General features: G+C 19.2%; 6 protein-coding genes across 6 annotated transcripts; 2 read left to right on the top strand and 4 right to left on the bottom strand.

The window, feature by feature from the left end:
- Nucleotides 1-282: 282 nt before the first annotated feature.
- PRELSG_1224300 (mitochondrial ribosomal protein L28 precursor, putative) lies at nt 283-1128 on the bottom strand (the record flags this gene model as incomplete). Its single annotated transcript, XM_028678029.1, has 1 exon — nt 283-1128. One exon carries the CDS (start codon nt 1126-1128, stop codon nt 283-285), a length of 846 nt encoding a protein of 281 aa, XP_028534359.1.
- A 1317-nt stretch (nt 1129-2445) lies between these two features.
- On the bottom strand, nt 2446-4461 carry PRELSG_1224200 (conserved Plasmodium protein, unknown function; the record flags this gene model as incomplete). The annotated part of the gene is made up of 1 exon (XM_028678028.1): nt 2446-4461. The coding sequence occupies one exon, from the start codon at nt 4459-4461 to the stop codon at nt 2446-2448; it is 2016 nt and encodes a 671-aa protein (XP_028534358.1).
- A 3376-nt stretch (nt 4462-7837) lies between these two features.
- Nucleotides 7838-9994, bottom strand: VP1 (V-type H(+)-translocating pyrophosphatase, putative; the record flags this gene model as incomplete). Its single annotated transcript, XM_028678027.1, has 1 exon — nt 7838-9994. One exon carries the CDS (start codon nt 9992-9994, stop codon nt 7838-7840), a length of 2157 nt encoding a protein of 718 aa, XP_028534357.1.
- Nucleotides 9995-11561: 1567 nt separating this feature from the next.
- On the top strand, nt 11562-12296 carry PRELSG_1224000 (conserved protein, unknown function; the record flags this gene model as incomplete). Its single annotated transcript, XM_028678026.1, has 5 exons — nt 11562-11585; nt 11689-11791; nt 11893-11991; nt 12087-12142; nt 12231-12296. 5 exons carry the CDS (start codon nt 11562-11564, stop codon nt 12294-12296), a joined length of 348 nt encoding a protein of 115 aa, XP_028534356.1.
- Nucleotides 12297-13146: 850 nt separating this feature from the next.
- Nucleotides 13147-15505, bottom strand: PRELSG_1223900 (signal peptide peptidase, putative; the record flags this gene model as incomplete). Its single annotated transcript, XM_028678025.1, has 9 exons — nt 13147-13662; nt 13841-13906; nt 13983-14033; nt 14114-14244; nt 14333-14408; nt 14795-14903; nt 14978-15066; nt 15159-15271; nt 15430-15505. The coding sequence occupies 9 exons, from the start codon at nt 15503-15505 to the stop codon at nt 13147-13149; spliced, it is 1227 nt and encodes a 408-aa protein (XP_028534355.1).
- A 1372-nt stretch (nt 15506-16877) lies between these two features.
- Nucleotides 16878-19364, top strand: VP1 (V-type H(+)-translocating pyrophosphatase, putative; the record flags this gene model as incomplete). Its single annotated transcript, XM_028678024.1, has 1 exon — nt 16878-19364. One exon carries the CDS (start codon nt 16878-16880, stop codon nt 19362-19364), a length of 2487 nt encoding a protein of 828 aa, XP_028534354.1.
- Nucleotides 19365-19666: the final 302 nt, after the last annotated feature.

Genomic DNA, 19666 nt, shown 5'->3' with positions numbered 1-19666 from the left:
GTTTAAAAACAAAAAAATATATATATATATATATATATATAAATCAAATTTATATTTAACAATTTCTCAAAAAATAAATATACTAAAAACATGTAAAAACAATATCATTTTTTTCTTTTTTTTTTTTTTGTGTATATTATATGTTCTTTGAATTAACTCATCGTTACATTTATGAAACATATGTATTAAATTAAGAATTATATCATAATTCAGTTTAATAAGGCATAATATATATATATGCATACTTACATATATATTTCCTTTTCTTTTTTTTTCAAATACTTAGTATGGTCTAATTTCAAAATATTTATAAGTTTTTGATCTCTTTCGAGGAGTTCTTCCATGTTTTCCTCCTCCTCCTCTTCCTCTCCCTTTTTTGTAACTATCTAAAAAATGATGATCTGTATATGCTTGATCAAATGGCTTAGCTTCTTTTAATTTATCAATAAAAGCCTTTTTTAATAATTTATTATTATTATACCACAATTTTAAATTATTAATTTCTGTATTTAAGGAAAATGGTTGTCTTTGTGGATGTAGATTTTTATCATTAGGTAAATAATAAGGAGAATATTTTCCTGATTCTTTTTTTTTATATAATTCATATAATCTTTTTTTTCTTAAATGCTGATAAATTGCATAATAATAGTCACTTTGCTGAAATTTATTCATAAAAGTTTTCCATGGTAAAGATAAGGATTGAATATTAGGGTGAGACATATAAAAATACATAACATTTCTCAGTTTTTCTCCAAAATTTGATCTAAGTTCTTCGGGAGATGTTCTTAAAATATAATTATCAAAGCCACCTGCATCATCTATAGCATGTAATGCGCTGGTTGTTATTCGAACATTTGGTATTACTGTATTTAATATATTACTGACAATATGTTTTTTAAAAACATTTGGTTTAAGTTTAATTCTTGTTTTTTTTAAAGAATATGATACTTTTGTATAATAATTAAAATCTTCATCATGATATAGACCAGTCTGTGAAGCAGCTGAAGGTACTCTACCATATGCCTTAACAGGAACTGGGTGAATTATTTGTTTTTTTTTAAAACCTTTTTTATGACTTTTACCAAGTCTTCTTAGGTATTTTCCAAATAAATTTAAGTTTTTAGGCATATTTTATTTTATTTTAAAATCTTAATGTATAGTAATTTTATGTTCCGCTTAAGTTATTTTTCTTTTTATTATAATTTCATTTTTTTTTTTTTTTTAGTTTTTAATTAAAAATAATTTTTTTTATTAATTACATCTTTGGATTAATTTATTATTTTATTTATTTTTTTAAATTTATCAATATATGAAAATCCTTTTATTCTTTATATCAAATTTTTCTTTTCAAAATATTTTATGCATAATTATTTTAATATTTTTCTAAAATAGCTTTATAAATGTGTATTTTTTTTCTATGCTTTATAAGATAAAAAATTATATCTTTTAAATTAGGCACTATATATCTTCATAAATATGTTACTTTATATTATGTATAATATATGAATATACATCTCATATGTTCATAAAATTTTCAGTTAAAAAAATATCAAAATAAAAGTCCATACAAATTAATTTTTAAAAAAATATAATTTCTAATTTGAATTGTACAAAAAAAAAAAAAAAAAGAAAAAATTATAAAATTTAAGATATGAATATCTTAATTTTTTAAGAGAATAAAAAAAATATATTAAAATTTTTCAAGAATAATTATTTTTTTAATATGCGAGTTTTCTTTTTTTGTTTATATAAAGACAATATTTGCATAAAATTAATAACATACTAAAAGGAATAGCTCAAAAAAAAAACAAATAAAATAAAATATATATATATATATATAATATGTAATATAAGTAGTACAAGGCTAATAAATTATTTTTTAAATCTTGTCTGTTTTTTTTGATAAATATTTTTTCATTCCCTCTAAATTTGATAAAGTTAGAACATATAAAATTACATACTGATAACTTATCTCACAAAATTTCTTTTTTTTGCGTTACTTTAAATTAATATATATATATATATACATCTAAACTAAATATAATATATATAACTAAATCATTTATTGTTTATTTTTCTTACGAATTTTTATATTATTATGTATTTTCTGATTTTATTTATGTATATCTCTAGAAAAAACTTTTTAAATATATGTAATAATTAAAATCAGTTCTATATATTTTTTTTTTTTATTTTCGATTGTTAGCCTCTATGTAAATATATGTATATATTTAATAATGTGAAAATAATTTTATGAGTATATGCGTTCTTAAATTGGAAGTTAAATATACATAAACAATCATAAAAAGAAAAGTTCAAAAAGAATAAAATGAGAAAAAAATAAAAAAATAAAATGTAAAAAAAAAATTATAGAAAAATAAAAATAAAAATAAAAATTAAAAAAATAATATAATATATATATATATATATATATATATATATATTTTATTTTCTATTATTCCATGTAGAAGTTAAGGAAAAATATTTAGCTAGTATATCATATGTTTTATTAACTACATAATATTCAGGAAAAAATTGCATTTGCAAAAGTTTAATATCCCCTTGTACTTCTTTAAACATAAAGACGTATGGGTTTTCCCATAGCGATAAATCTCTTGTTTCATCATCTCCTTTATCTAGAATATTTTCTAAACCTCTTAAAATACTTTTGCATAGTTTAACACTCCCATTATTCATTGGATCTGATTCACTAACTAATTCTAACATATCTGCTATTAATTGCATACAAATATTCTGACCCAATCGATTTGTAGTAGCCGTACATGAAATAATGTAGCCAACTTGTTTTTGATTGGCTTTTGATAAGCATGCACATACAGCATATGCAGCTTCAATTTTTGTATTAAAATCATTATCTGTTTGAAAAATGTCGACTAATAATGGAAACACATCATTTTTTATTAACAATTCTACTTCAGATGCTGTTTCGCAACCAATATTTCCTAAAGCATTGCAAGCTCTTGCTCTTGCTCCTGGTTTTATTTTTGAATTATTTAAAATTTTTTTCAAGGCCTTTATAACATTACAAGATATAAGTATACAAATTTGTTGATGATTGGCAGCATATGCTATTTTCGATATAATTGATAATGCTTCAAACGCTAAGTCAGGGTTAGAAGACTCACATAATATTACAGCATTATGCAGTATATCTGTTTTCAGTAAGACATCTATTCCGATTTGATTTTCACATATAGTTATACATGTTGAACTCGTTAAAAATAAAACTTTCTCATCGTTCATTTTTATGCATGTTGATAAATAATTAGTAATTATTTCAAGTTCCCTTAAAAATGACTTTTCATATATTTGACAAGTTGATACATAAAACATTTTCAATCCATATACAACTAACGTATAGCACACTCGAACTCCATTTAAATTAGGAACATTTTCTATTGATGTTAACAATATTTCAACTACTCCTTTATTATCTATCAGATCGTTCTTTAATTTTGTTATATCATATATCATTACTGTTCTTAATAATGCTATTATCAACTGTATAATTAAGGGTGTGTAGACCTTATCACACGATTTCTGACAAATATTTTTTAACATGTATACAGTACATGTATATAATTCATCCACAACTTCCTGTTTAATTTTTTCACTAGTACCACAACATCCAAAAATAATTATTAATAAAGTTAAAGCTTCAACTATAATTTCATCATTATGAAAAATGTAATTATATAGTAAAGATTTTATTAAATTGATAATATTCATTTCAAATATGTCACTTAGATTTATATCAATAATACTTTCCCTGGTAAGACACTTATCTAATAAATCAAAATATTCATCAACATTTGATATGCTTTTATAATTCGCAAATATCATAGAATTTAGAACTTTTAAATTTATTTGATTATTTACTGAATAATTATTTATCATATTATAATTTAGTCCATTTCTATCTTCATTTTTATTTGAAAATATTGTTACATTATCATTATAATTATTAGGAAAAAAATTATTATAATTGTTTTGTTCATTATTATTGCCTTCTGTTTCGAATTGTTCATTTTCATTCTTCTCCTGTGTGCTTAGCATTACGCAGCCTCTATTTAATAAATTTTTTTTATAGTCAATATTATTTTTGTATTTAAAATGTAAAGATGCATATACCAATCTAATTCCCTTTATCTTATCATCAATTTTTGTACTTTCAAGTAAATTACTAACATTTTTTAGAATATTTGTGCTTATTGAAAATGAATTTTCCATCTGATTAACTAATATATCAATAGATTCCTCATTTTTATTTAAATGATTAAAACTTTCATTGTTTTGTCCATCTACATTATTCATAAAAGTGCAATTATTACTAGTTAGCATATTTGTATTATTCATATTTTTATCTAAATTTATATTATTATTATTGTTTAAAAAATAGGACATATTAACAGAAGAATTAGTAAAATTTGGATTATCCATTTTTATAACATTTTAATTTATACATATTTTTTTTATATATTTATAAAATGTTTTATTTTATATCCACCAAAAAAAAAGGAGATAGAGAAAGAAGAGTGTTATTAAATGAATAAAATGATAACAAAAATATAAAAAAATTTAAGTATAAATCAAATCAGGTTTAAATTTATCTTAAAAAATAACAATTACGAAAATAAAAATATATATTGCCTTATATATTTATATGCATATATATTCATTAATGTGCATAGTATTCAGCAGTATTATATATTTACATATAGTGAATATTTTATTTTAAATAATTATACTTAATAAATATATATATATAATATTCATATGGAACATATATAAAAAGAAAAAAAAAAAATCAAATTAGAATTCAAAATTTAAATGTGTTTATTTGCTTAATAATTTAATATATTTAAAATATATATTTATTTTTTATTTTTTAAATTTCATAAAAGCAAATAAAATATTTAAAGGAACTTTTATGAGGAATACTATGAATTAAATATTTCATGTAAAAAAAAAATAAAAAAAATAAAATGTATAAAAATAGAGAAGTCAAATAATATTAGTTTAATTCAACTCTGATAACTTGTATAAATATCAAAAAATTTTAACTTTTTTAGCATAAAATTTGAAACATAAAAAAAAAAAAAAAAAAAAAAGAAAAAAATTCTTTGAAGGAATAAAACATTACACTGCAAACATAAACAAAACAAAAATATAAAGCATTAAGAAATAATATAAAAAGGAAAAAGAAAAGGAAATAGAAAAGAAAAAGAAATAGAAAAGAAAAAGAAATAGAAAAGGAAAAGGAAAAGAAAAAGGAAAAGGAAAAGAGTAAAATAAGAATTAAATATTTATAAAAATATTAATATGCATATATAAAAAAAAAAAATAAAATAAAAAAAAATTAACAAATTACAAAAAAAAAAAATTTACATGTGTTTTTACTTTACTGCTGTTATTTTTATAATACATTTAAAAAAAAATGAAAAAAATTAAGTTGATTAAAATAAAGTTTTGTATAAAACTTAGAGTTTGCAAAAATAATAAACACTGATTTAAGATCATGAATAATTATATTTATGAACATTATATATATATTTTTCTATAATTAATTATTTGGAAGACAACAATAAATATTATTTTATTTTTTTTTTTAAATTAATATCAAAAAAATTTAAACAGAGACATATTTGAATGTTACTTTTCTTTTTATACTTAATAGCAAGTTTATTTTTTTTTATTTTTTAATTTATTTTTTTTTTTAACATTTAAGGATATGTCAATTTGTTATTCACATATTTATATCAATATTTACAAGAAAATTGAACATTAATTATGTATTTCTATTTTTTATGTAAAAATAAAAAACTACTTTAATTTTTAACATTTAATATTTTTAGTTTAATCTAATGTGCCTAGTCATCTTTATTTATAGAATATAATAGAAATATTTTTTATGATTATTTTAAATTAAAAAATATCTCCTTTTTATTTATTCATTATTAACGTTATTTTGAATTCTTTCTCAATTTGTGAATGTGTATTTTTAAAAATAGATAGAGTATATTTAATATTATTATTTGAAAATAAATAAATAATACTAAAGAAATGAAAAAAAAATAAAATAAAATAAAAATTAAAGGAATTGAGATAAAAAAAACGAAAGTTCTATTACTGGTGTAGCACGATAATAGTATATTTATTTAATAAACATTCAAAAAAAAAAAACACACAATATATTTTTGCATAACTTTTTTTCATTTCTAAGTGGCAAATCTTATATATTCTTTCTCTTTTACTATGTTTTTTCTTTATTAATCGAAGTCATTGATAGTTTAATTATTAAAATATTTTTGGTTATGAGTGCAGATCTTGAACCTTTTCTAAAAGATACTAAAAAGTCTATTATATCTTTACTTTTTATAAATATTATCGTGATAACACATTTTGCTTTTACATTTATTCTATTTCATTTTTTATTCTTTTTATATAAAATTAAATATATTCATATTTTAAAAAAAAAGTAAATAACATAAATGCTTTTATTTTATGTTATTATATTTTATAAAGGTGTATAATTTAAAATTTATATTAATTTTTTTGAAAAAAACAGAATTGTACATTAGAAGCTTCATTTTTAGTTAAAAAAATAACAATATTAAAAAACTATAAATATCTCTATTACATTGTTTTATTCATATGAAAAATTATAAACATTTTCAAAATATAAAGTATTTTTTTATCTAGTATTATATTTAATATTCTTTATAAATTTTTGTTTACATATATATATATATATATATGTATTTGTATCCATTTGCCTTTTCTATAAAATCTTAGAAGAAAATTACATAGATTTATACTTAGTTTCATTATTCTAATAACAAATTCATTAATTTATATAATATACAAGGTTATATAGAACATTGAAAATCCAACTATAAAAAATTGTATGAAGGAAATGATAAAAAAGAAGTTAGTGATTCTACGTTTAACGAATAGATATGTAAGGTATGTAAATACTTTTTTATGTACAATTTATATAAAAAATGGAATTTTTATAATTAGTAAAATATGTCAAGATATTCAAAAAATGTTCATAAGAAATTATTAAAGACTTTTCTCTTTTTAGTGAATTGGACTATGCAACAGTACTTTTTTCTTTTATAACATGTTTATATAATATTACCTTATATTTCATTAGATAATTTAAAAAATGTTTTTTAGTGTGTCATATATAGCAAAGTTATATTCCATCCATGGAATAAATTAAAAGTAAAAAAAAAATTAAATTTTCGTAATAAATATCACTTTTATAACAAAGTTTTATATTAAATAGAAGGAAGATTATATAAGGGAAATCTTAAAATTTTAATCAATAAAATAAAATTATATTTAAAATAAAAAGAAAAAGAAAAATCAAAATGTATATAATAAAAAATAATATATATGGAATAATGCTCATATAACATCACTGTAATGAGTGTATACACACCTTATTTCCTTTTTTTTCGTCAATTCAAAAAAAAAAGCTTGTTATTTTCTTCATATTCTTCAAAAAATATGCAAGTATTTTTAAATAAAAAAAATATATTTTCTGGAGTTATTTTTTTCATTTTAAAAAGTTAATACGGAAACATGTGCCTTTTTTAATAGTATCAATATTTGAAATATCTTAATGTATATGCTTATTCTATTTTTTTTTTTTTTTTTGTGTGTTTTGTGAACATTTAATTTTAAAAAGCATATCTTGTTCTTTTTTTAGTAATATTTGTTAATAACTCAAACTTGATAAAATTAATTAAAGACATAACACATAATGTACGGAATTTAATTTTTTTTTTCTTCTATTATTTTAGCTTTATTTTAACCAAATTGGTCCACCAGTATTTGAGGTAAAAACATTTGAAATAAAATTAGCAAAAACAAGTGATGTTATAGCTGACAATTTAATTAAAATATTTAAAGAAGGTCCTGATGTATCCTTTAATGGATCTCCAACAGTATCTCCAATAACGGAATTTTTATGTGCATTAGATCCTTTGCTGTGCTCTGTTCCTAAAGCACCTGATTCAATATATTTTTTTGCATTATCCCATGCACCACCTGAATTAGTTGATGAAAAGGCTAATTGAACACCAGATAAGATAACTCCTATTAATAATCCAGCAGTTGCATACTTTCCCATTAAGACACCAATGAATAAAGGAGAAAATACAGAAATCAAACCAGGAATAATCATTTGTCTTAATGATGCATCTGTTGATATTTTTATACATTTTTCATAGTCTGGTTTTTGCTTTTCAGACATTATTAATGGAAACTGTTCTAAACATTCATTTAAAACGCTATTAGCAGCTATAGCTACTGATTTCATTGTCATAGAGGAAAATAAATAAGGTAACATTGCACCAATAAGTAATCCAATAATAACCCATGGATTTAATATATTAACATGTTCTAAATTTGCACTCTTGGAATATGCACCAAATAATGCAAAAGCAACTAAAGCAGCAGAGCCAATAGCAAATCCTTTACCAATAGCAGCTGTTGTATTTCCTGCTGCATCAAGGATATCTGTTCTTTCTCTGACTTCTGAAGGTAAACCAGACATTTCAGCTATTCCACCAGCATTATCAGATATAGGACCATATGCATCAATAGTTAAACATATGCATAATGTACTTAACATTCCAACAGCTGCTAGAGCTATTCCGTATATATCACAAAAAGAATATGAAATACCAAGAGTACAACTTAAGCATATTATTGGTATTAATGTACTTTTATAACCCAATGACAAACCATATATAATTCCTGTTGCTGCTGAAACTTTTTGTGTATTTGCTACTTCTCGAACTGGACTAAATGAATAGGATGTATAAAATTCAGTTGTAAATCCAATTATTAGACCTGACCATAAACCAACTAATGCTGGGAATATAATTTTCCATTTTTCAATTTCTCTCATTTCATTATATAGTACAGTACTTGGGATAAAAATATATCCTATTACGATTATTACAAGGGTCTGTAATAGTGTCGATAAAAATAGTAAATATTTTAAAGATCTTTCTACATCACTTTTACTTTTAATTTTAACAGTTAAGGTTACTATATAAAAAGTTATTATACCAACAATAATGCTATAACTTATGAATAATAAAGGAAACATAACGCATGAAAATATATCGGAAGTACTTTTATCTGTTAAACTTAGTACGGAAGATCCAATAACTAATGCTGCACACAAACTTTCTGCTAATGACCCAAATAAATCTGCTCCCATTCCAGCCATGTCACCAACATTATCTCCTACATTATCTGCTATACATGCAGGATTCCTTATATCATCTTCCGGAATTCCATATTCGTTTTTTCCTGACAAATCAGCACCTACATCAGCAGCTTTGGTATATATTCCTCCTCCAACTCTAGAAAATAGAGCAATGGAAGAACCACCAAGTCCAAATCCAGCAATCATTTTATATATAGAAGATTCTAAGAAATATTCATTAAAAACAAAAGTTTTATAGATATATATTAATAAACCTAAAGCAATCATACTCAAAGAAACTAAAGAGAAACCCATAACAGTTCCAGCATTTATAGTAACTTTATATCCTTTATCTAAACTTTTCCATGTTTCATTAGTAGTTCTTACATTTCCATAAACGGCTATTTTCATTCCTATATAACCGCATAAAATAGATGTTAAGCAACCAAGAATAAAACTCAATGCTGTATAATAGTTAACAAAAAATACTAATACTATAGAAAATACTATAATAAAAACAGTTAAATATTGGTATTCTTTTTTTAAGAAAGCATTTGCTCCTTCAGCAATATAAGATGCTATTTCTTTCATTTTATCTATTTGTGTTAATCCATCTTCTATATTATTAACTTTATCCTCTGGGCCATTTATATTTATTTTACTTACCCATACAAATTCTAATAGAGAAAATATTAATCCAATAATAGGAGGAATAAATAACAAAATGTAGCAAATACTCATCTAGGTATATCAATATATATAAAAAAAAAAGGTTAAAATTTTCGTGAAATAAAATGTTATGCAGAAAAGTAATAAATTATATTAAAATAATTCTTAATTTGAGTAAATAAGAAATAATAATATTAAATGTAACAGTATTTATTTTTTTTTTGTTGATAAAAGAATATACTCAAGATTTCTGTTAAAGCAAATAATAAATATAGTAGTTTATATGTTAAAAAAAAATATGAAAAATTAAATAAAAAACTATATTTAAATAAAAAAAATTATATAAAAAGGCTGTGACAACGCTTTAAATTTTCTTTTAATTTAAAGAAAAAAATGTAGATTAAAATATTCACCTTTTAATTAAAAATTTTTTTTTTAAATATTCAAAAAAACAATTACGAAGTGAAACATAAAAAATATATTTTATTTTAATAAAAGTTTACCTTTCCTAATAAATTCTTTATTAAAAAAATTCATTATAAAAGCTTATTTTAAAAATTTTATATTTTTAAAATATTAAAGTTTATAAAAGAGTTAAACCATATAACTGTTTTATAATACTTAATTTTTTTTTTTTTTAATACTCAAAAATATAAAAAATAATAAAAATACGAGATGATATTTAAAAAAAACCAAATATTTATATAGGTAGAAATAAATTAAAAATAATAAAATAATACCGAAGAAAAAAAATATATTAATTTATTTGCATTATCTTTTTTTTAGTAGAAGATATATTTATTGAATATATAATCACTATTAAAGGAACAAAGATTAAATATTAAGAGAATGCTAAAATAGTTTATATAATTAAATATACTTTAATATAAAAAACAATCTGTTAATAGGTAATTATTAATAAGATAGTGAAAATTAGTATTTTCTTTCATTAATATAAAAAAAATATAAAAAATATATTAATATTCCTCAAAATATTCCTTTTAATTGCTATTTAAAATTAAAAAAAAAATAAAATAAGGATAATTTATTTATAAGAACTTTCTTAAAATATGTAAATTTTTTAGATATAAAAAAAATTGTGTTAGTTTCTCAAACATTAAATTGTGTTCATTTATTGCGAATTATATATTTCTGTAACTGAAATTACAGAATAATTGTATAATATTTTGTTTAATCGTTGATAAAAAAAAATATAAAAATATCTTAAATTTTATTACATAATTAATAATAAAAATTCCTATGTATAATTCATTTTTCATTTATTTTTCATTTATTCTTCAGGGATTTTTCTAAATATAGATATATATATATATATAAACTAATAAATTTAATTGTAAATAATAATCTCTGATTATTTTTCTTTTTTTTATTTTTAAATAGATAATTATATTAAAAATATAAAATATTCTTTATTTTATTTAAAGAATATAAACCAAATAAATTCATATTTAGTTTTTTAAAAAATTTACATAATACAATTATGTATACAATTGTAGAAGATTTCTTATTTTTAAAATTGTAAAGAATATTTAATTCATAAGTATATATATATATATATATATATAAGTATATATACATGAATAAGATGGTTTTTTTGTTAAAACATATAGGAACAAAAATGTCGAAAAGAGAATCTAAAACAGTGAAAATAAAAAGAAATTAGAAAAACTTCACATAAGCACAATAATTTTTAATATAAAAAAAATATGTATACATATTAAATTTCTTTTTTTTTAAATAATCAGGCAAAAAAAATTGCTGAAATTCTTCCTAATTATATAAAAAAGAAAAACGAAAGTTTTTTATTAAGTCTACGTGTTAAACCTAATTCTAAAAGCACATCTATATGTAATATTTATTAGAGTGTTATTGAGAGTCTAATAATTTTTTTATTTATTAAAATTTATTATAAATTATTATAATTTAATAACAATGTTATTTAATTTCAGATTTTAATTCCGACAAAGAAGTATTAAACATAAACATACAAGAACAACCAATTAATAATCAATCAAATTTAGCAATAATAAATTATTTTTCAGATATTTGTAAGTAAAATAACTATTTATGATATTTTTTTTATTTATTATATATATATATATATATATATATTTCTTAAATTATTTTCCGAAAATATTTTCAGTACAACTGAAAAAAAGAGATATATCTATTGTTTCAGGATTGAAATCAAGAGATAAGGTAATAATAAATAGTACTTTGTAATAAAAAAAATGTCTTCTTAATTATGTATGATAATATATTTTTATATAATGTTTTTAAAATTTAGGTTTTAATGATTTCAAATATTTCATTAGAAGATTTAAATAATAAAATTTCAGAAAATGTTGAATAAGTTAATTTTTTTATATTTATTTAAAATGTAATATATGTAAAATTACTCACTTGTTTCCTATATTAATTATTTGACAATTTTACACATTGTTGTATAAATTATATATGCATGTATTTTATACTTCTCAATTTTTAGATATATTAAAGATTATATATATCATATGAATATTTTTTAAGTATGAAAATACTGAATTGAAAATTTACTTTTCAAAACTTCTAAGAAAAAAATTATAATTCAAAAGAATTTTATACTTCACTAAATATATTATAAAAAAAAAAAAAAGCCTTAAAGCTCAAAGTAAATAAAATTTTATTTACTAAATATGTTTTAATATTTAGATCCAATAACAATTATCTTAAAAATATTTATCTATTCAACAGAAAAAAGCATTTTTGAAAATTTTTTTTATAAATAATTTTGTGATGTAAAAATAATAAAAAAAAAAAAAAAAAACTTAGACATAAATGCAAAAAAAAAAAAATATTTAAAAAAAAACAAAAAGATTTTATGTATATATAAAATATTTTAAGTATTCAATCTCAAAACTTTTATTTTTTTAAAATATTTATAAATTTACTTCTAATATTATTCCATCTTATTCCTGTGAAATATTATTGAGATTTTACAAAATTTCCATGAAAATTATTTAATTCCCAAATTTTTTTTTTTATTAGTTTTCTTTTTTTTTTTTTTTTCTTTAAAAAAAGTGCCTTATTACTTATTGCTCATTTAAAAATTTTTTTTTTGTATTATTTGTCTTTTTATGTTAAAAACGCATTCTTTATGTTATATACTATATTTCATGCAAAAAATATGTATATATATATTTTTATTATTTTCTTTTTTATTTTCATTTACTAGCAACTCTTTTCTTAGTATTCGAATTATTAGATTCTTTATTTTTAATAATTTCCTCTTCTTTGTCAGAATTTTGTTTGTTTTGTTCATCTACTTTTATACTAACTGTTTTATCTGTTATTTCTTGATATTTTATCATTAATTTAAATTCTCTTTTACATAATGAACATCCTAATATAGCGATTATACAAGCAGGGACTAAGTATAATAAAGCTGGTTGAGGATGTTCAAAATAAAAAAGCATACAATAAGTTACTATTAAACCAATTTGATATAATATTGTTATACTATAGAAGTAATACTTTTTAAATGATTCATGAATATTTATCTGATTAAACATTTTTTTTATATTTCCATTATGTAATTTATTTTTATATAAATAATAATCAAAGCGTAAGCACAATGATATAACAATACCCGGTATTATTATATCACCTAAACCTAACATACTATAATGTAAAGGATCTCTTGAAACTGGAAACAATAATTTTACAGGAGCTTCAAAAGACTATATATAATAATAAAATTTTTAAATATATATAAATATTTAACATATATATATTTTTCAAATGAAGTATGTCATAAAAAGAATAAAATAAAATAAAAATAATTTAAAATAAGAAAAAAAGACTAAAAAAAGCATGCACATCTTTAATTTTTTTTTTTTTTTTTTTTTTTTTGCCAACCTTCGCAACTGTGACCATTACGTCATTTCCAAAAACCCAAAATATATCATAAACGAATAATCCTGACTGTTAATATATATAAAAATTACTTAATGAAAGGTAATAGATAAAAAAATTTTATTTTTATATATTTAATACATACTAGTAATAAGAATCCAATTAAAAAATTGCTAAGGATAACTAATGATATAGCCTTGAAAAAAAAAAAAAAAGGATTGTATATATGTATATACATATATATATTTAATATTATTTTATGCAATTGCTTAATACTTGAAAACAAAAAGAAACAGCTAATATATTATGCGTAATAAAATCTTTATAAAAAATCCAACGCAATCCAATTAAAAAACAAAGTATAAAGCATGATATTTCTCCTTTATTTGTATTAAAAACAACCGGTTCTAAATGAAAAATTTTAAGCATTTATTAATATTTTTTTTTCTCTATATATTTAAATAATTATTATTAATTTTATTTTTTAATAAATACCTTTGTATATAAAACTTGGCAAATTGAAAGATTTAACGTACTCATCTCTTTTGAAAAAATTAGGAAATATTGGTTCCTATAAAAGTTGTATATATATGCAATAAATATCCATATTACACATTCATATCTTATATAAATAAATGTAATAAAAACTTTCTTAAATAAAATTATTAGAAAATTTTGTTGTATTTTATTCTAATATGTTTATTCTCCTAATATAAAATATACTTTTTTTTTTTTTTTCTTTTGCGTAAATTTAATCGAAGTATAAATTGTTCTTTTTCTTATTTTTACTTAATTATCACATTATAATTTATATGAGTTCTAACTAATATTTGTAATTATATTTTAATAATGAATGGTATTAAATACATATTATTAAAATCTATTTTCTTAATTATTATTTACACAATGTATCAATATTTATAAATATGTATAAATATAAATATATATATATATTACTAAAATATTAGAAAAAACTCCTTGTAATGAAAAAACACCAGCTAATGTTAAATACACAGTTAATAATAAATTTACATAATAAGGATCTAAAAACTTATATGCAAAATATCTAAAAGAAAAAAAAAAAAAAGATTATTTTATTTTTTATTTTTTGTAATTTTATTAGTATTTTTTTTTTATTACAATGTTAGCAAAGCTCCTGATCCAATAATAGGAAACATAATAGCATCATAAGCTGTTATATTATCAGACCTCTTTTTTCTATCATCAACCTAAAAGAAACAACATATGACAAAATACTTAATTTAATAAATAAAAATTTATAATGTTTTTCTTGAAATTATGTGTTATGCTCTTTTTTAACCTCTAGTTGCTTCAAACTATCATGACTTCCAATATATATTGTTATAAATGTATACAAGAACATTTGAGCAATCAAAGGGATTACAATAAACTTAGACATTATTATAGTTAGTACTGTATATTAAAATAAAAACATATTGTAGATGAGTACATTTATATAAATATATATAATAAATATATAAATATAAAAAATATACATATATATATATAAATGTATTGATGCAATGAAAAAGAAATGATTTTTTTTTTTATAAAATACTATTTATTTTTACCTATAATTATATAGCACGAATGATAAAATATTGAATTACTCATTTTATCATTTTTCATTTTGTTAATTTTTCCCATTGTTTTTAGTAAACTTTCAAATTTAAAAAAACTTTAATACTTTATAAGAATAGTATAAAAAATATATATTTAATAATGATTAACAAAACACTGATAAAAATTTTTTATAATATTATTTTATTTTTTTTTTTTTTTTATATAAATCAATTTATTATATGAAAAATACTTTATAGTAATTACTAATAAATATTTGACAATTTTTTAATACAAAATTTTAATTAAAATTTATTTTATATATATATGTATTATTCATATATATATTACTCAAAAATAAATTATATATACAATAAAAATTTTCACTCTAATTTTTCTTTAAATGATAAAATAAAAAGGAGTTTTGTTTTACAGTAATTTTTAGCATGATTTTTTTTTTTTCAAATTATACAAGAACATATTGGTCAGTTAAATATATTTTAAGGATATATTGCATTATTAACCAAAAAAAAAAATAAAAAAATACTTACAACAATTTTTGAGTAATAATATATTTAAAATTTTTTATTATTTGTTAACCAAAATATTATCTAATTAATATCTTTATTACGCAAATGACAACTTATAGACATAGTATGTGCACTTTTTTTTTTTTATTTTAATATACTCGTTTTTTTTTTTTTTAATAATTAAAAGAAAAAAAATGAGTTTGTTACGCTATGAAAAAAAAAAAAAAATTAGATTAAATTAAAAGGACAATTTAAATATTTCATATTTGTCTTTATAAAATAAGTTGTAATAAAATTTAATATTTAAAAACATGTAGAAAGCTTTTTAGTAGAAAAAATATATGATAATTTATTATCATAATAGTATTTATTATTTCATTTTTCTTTTTTCTTTTTTCTTTTTTCTTTTTTCTTTTTTACCTTTGCATAATAATTTTTAATTTTAATATATATATGGTATTTTTTTGTTACCTAATATAAAAAATCTTGAAAAAAGTATATTATAAATTCTTATTATTGTTGTTTTACTATATTTTATTCTTTTATTGCTTTATTTTTGTTTTATTTTTGGTACAATTATTATTATATTATAATATCGCTTAAGCACTTATAATTGTGTTTTTTTTTTTTTTTTTTAATTAAAAATTTGATAAACATTGAATTCAATTTTTTACTTAATTAATTTCCTAAATAATTTTATTTGTTTTTCAAAAGAAAACTAGTTAAAGTATTTTATAAACAAAAAGTGTTTTAATTTAAAAGAAAGTATATTTGTTCTAATAATCATATCTATTCTTTCTTTTTTTTTTTTTATGTACACAGAAATTCCTTTTTTTTATTTTAATTTCTGAAAATACTTTATTAAGTATATATATTAATATACATATAAATACATAAAATAAAAGTCATATCTTTTAATTTTAGGAAAAATGGAAACATTGAACCCTTATAACCACAATAATAAATTAAAGCAGGAACTAATAAATAAAAGTGACAATATTGATTTTTATAATCAAAAGTATAGTGAGAGTTTGTCTACTAATTCAAAATATAGCGTTAATTCATATGATAAAGAAAAAAAATTTAATGAGAATGCACTAGTTGATATTTCTTTTGAAAATATTAAAACGAAAAATTATTTAGAAAAAATGTACGAAGAAGAAAAAAATGAAAAGCTTATTATTCCAGTAGAAATAGAACAAAATAAAATCATAAATTTAAATAATGATAAATATTATGAAAATATATGTAAGTTTCATCGAAGTAACTTTTCTAGTAAGAACAAAGATCCTGAGAATTTCATAAAAAGAAATTTATATATTAATAAAAAGTCTCATTTGGAAATAGATGAAGAAAAAAAAAAAAATGTATTAGAAAGAAATGAAAAGTCTTTAAAAGATCAATATGAATCTCATATTATATCTAGAAATAATATGACGAAAAAATGTAATAACTATATATCAAATGGATGTAAAAATAACACACAGACAGAATCTCAACAGACAATAGCATATGATTCACAGCAAAATTTATTAGATATGTATCAAAATAATTTTCACATAAACTCTCAACAGACGTTAAAATATGATTCAGAGCAAAATTTATCCCATTTTTTTCCAAATAATTTATGCACTAACCCTAAACCAACATTAATATTTGAACCAGAAAATATTGAATACAAATATCGACGAATTCCATTTAATAATAATTCAAAACAGTTGAATTTTCCTTATCATATAAATACATTTAATAAATATGATAAAAATTTAATAATTGAGGATGAGCAAATTGTAGGTATTCAAAATGAAGAAAATAATATGAAAAATGAAAATATACAAGATTTGAAAGATGAGTGTAAGCAAAAAATAGAAGACGAAAATGAACAATATATAAAAAATGAAGGTGATGAAATTTTAATAAATGGAAATGAACAAAATATAGATAATCAAAGAGATAATAATACTTCTGATATGTGTAAACAAAATACATGCAATGCATGTGAAATAGATTGGAACAAACAATATCTAAATAATATTTATAATTCTTATGAACAAAGTAGGAGAGAGCAAGAGCAACAAAATTCATTAAATTCGTATGAACAAAATTTTCAAAATATGGGAATAAATATAGGAAACATAAATAAAAATAATATATATAATAATCAAATAACAAATGGATTAAATAATGATCAATTATATTTCAACAATCAATTAAATGAAAGAGGCTATTATAATAACTACGGAAATTCTCATCAAAATAATTCCTTATTGTCAAAAATTAAATTGCAGAATAATATTCAGGAATCATTTATTTTTAATAACATAAAATGTAATTCAAACGAACAAAATAATGAATCAAGTGACGGGTTAATGACAATAAGAACATTAAATATGAATTCTAATAATAAAAAAATGAAAGAAAATCAATTAAAGGGATTAAATGATTTATGCACTACTAAATCTGTTTTTTTAAAAACAGATATGCATAACAATAATGATGCACAAAATTTTAAAAACGACAGCGTTTATGATATGAACATAAATGGTTTAAGGAATATTAATGCTTCTTTTTATGAAAAAGAAGTTCCATATCAAATGAATACTATTAATAATACTTTCACAAATGAACAAGAAAACACCTCGACTGTGCTACAGAATTATAGTAATAAAAATTATAATTTTGAGAACGGTCAGAAATATCTAAATGGAAAGCAATATCTAAATAAATATGTAGACAATCATTATAAATTGGAAGAAATAAAAAATTGTATGCCTGAACCAACTTTATACACGAAACAAACTTTTGATATCCCTCAGATTATTCAAGGGTTAACTACAAAACATAATAATGGAATTGTATCAGAATGCAATCAAGATACTATTATAGAATATGATAATAAATGGAGATTAGTTCAAGGGAAGACATTCTCAATAAATCAGAATGACAACTTTAAATCAATAGAAGATTCAGCAGAAGCTTTTCAAAAATATTTAGATAAACAAAATGAAAATACAAAAAAAATGCTTATCAATAGCAATTTTAATTCATTAACAGGGAAACTAGTAATAAATCCGACTTATGATGAAAATAAAAATAATATGAATAAAGTTCACGATTATAAAGATACACTACATGCTTACCCCAGTTATTATAATATACCTAGGAAATGTGAACAAAATGGAAACATAGCAGGAAAAAATAATACGAAAGATATAGAAGATAAAACAGCATTTAACAAAAATGAAAATAATGATTATAATAGCAAAAATGAGAAATTAACTAAGAAAAAAACAATGGTAAAAAAACAAAATTTAGCTTTATGTGGTGATTATTTACTAAAACATAGAATAAAAGATCTCATATCAGTTAAAATGAAAGATTATTTTAACATAAACTTATTTAATCATTATATGTGATAAACTAAATATTTTTCTTACAAAGAGAAAGATTATTTTTACTTAAATATTTGTTATATATATATATATATATATATATATATTAATTTGTACATATTTACCAAATTAAGTGTACATTTTTTAATTAATTTAATTTTTATTTTTTTATTTTTTTATTTTTTGACTTTTGTTTTTGTTTTTGTTATTATTTTTTTTTTTTTTTATTTTTTTTTTTTTTTTTTTTTTTTTTTTTTTTTTTTTTTTTTTTTATTTTATTATTTTTTTTTTTTTTTTATTTATTCATTATTAATAAAATTTGTCTA

Source organism: Plasmodium relictum (assembly GCF_900005765.1).
Source record: "Plasmodium relictum strain SGS1 genome assembly, chromosome: 12".
Classification (NCBI taxonomy): domain Eukaryota; phylum Apicomplexa; class Aconoidasida; order Haemosporida; family Plasmodiidae; genus Plasmodium; species Plasmodium relictum.
The sequence above is the reverse complement of the archived record's forward strand: the minus strand, read 5'-3'. Positions and strand labels throughout refer to the sequence as shown.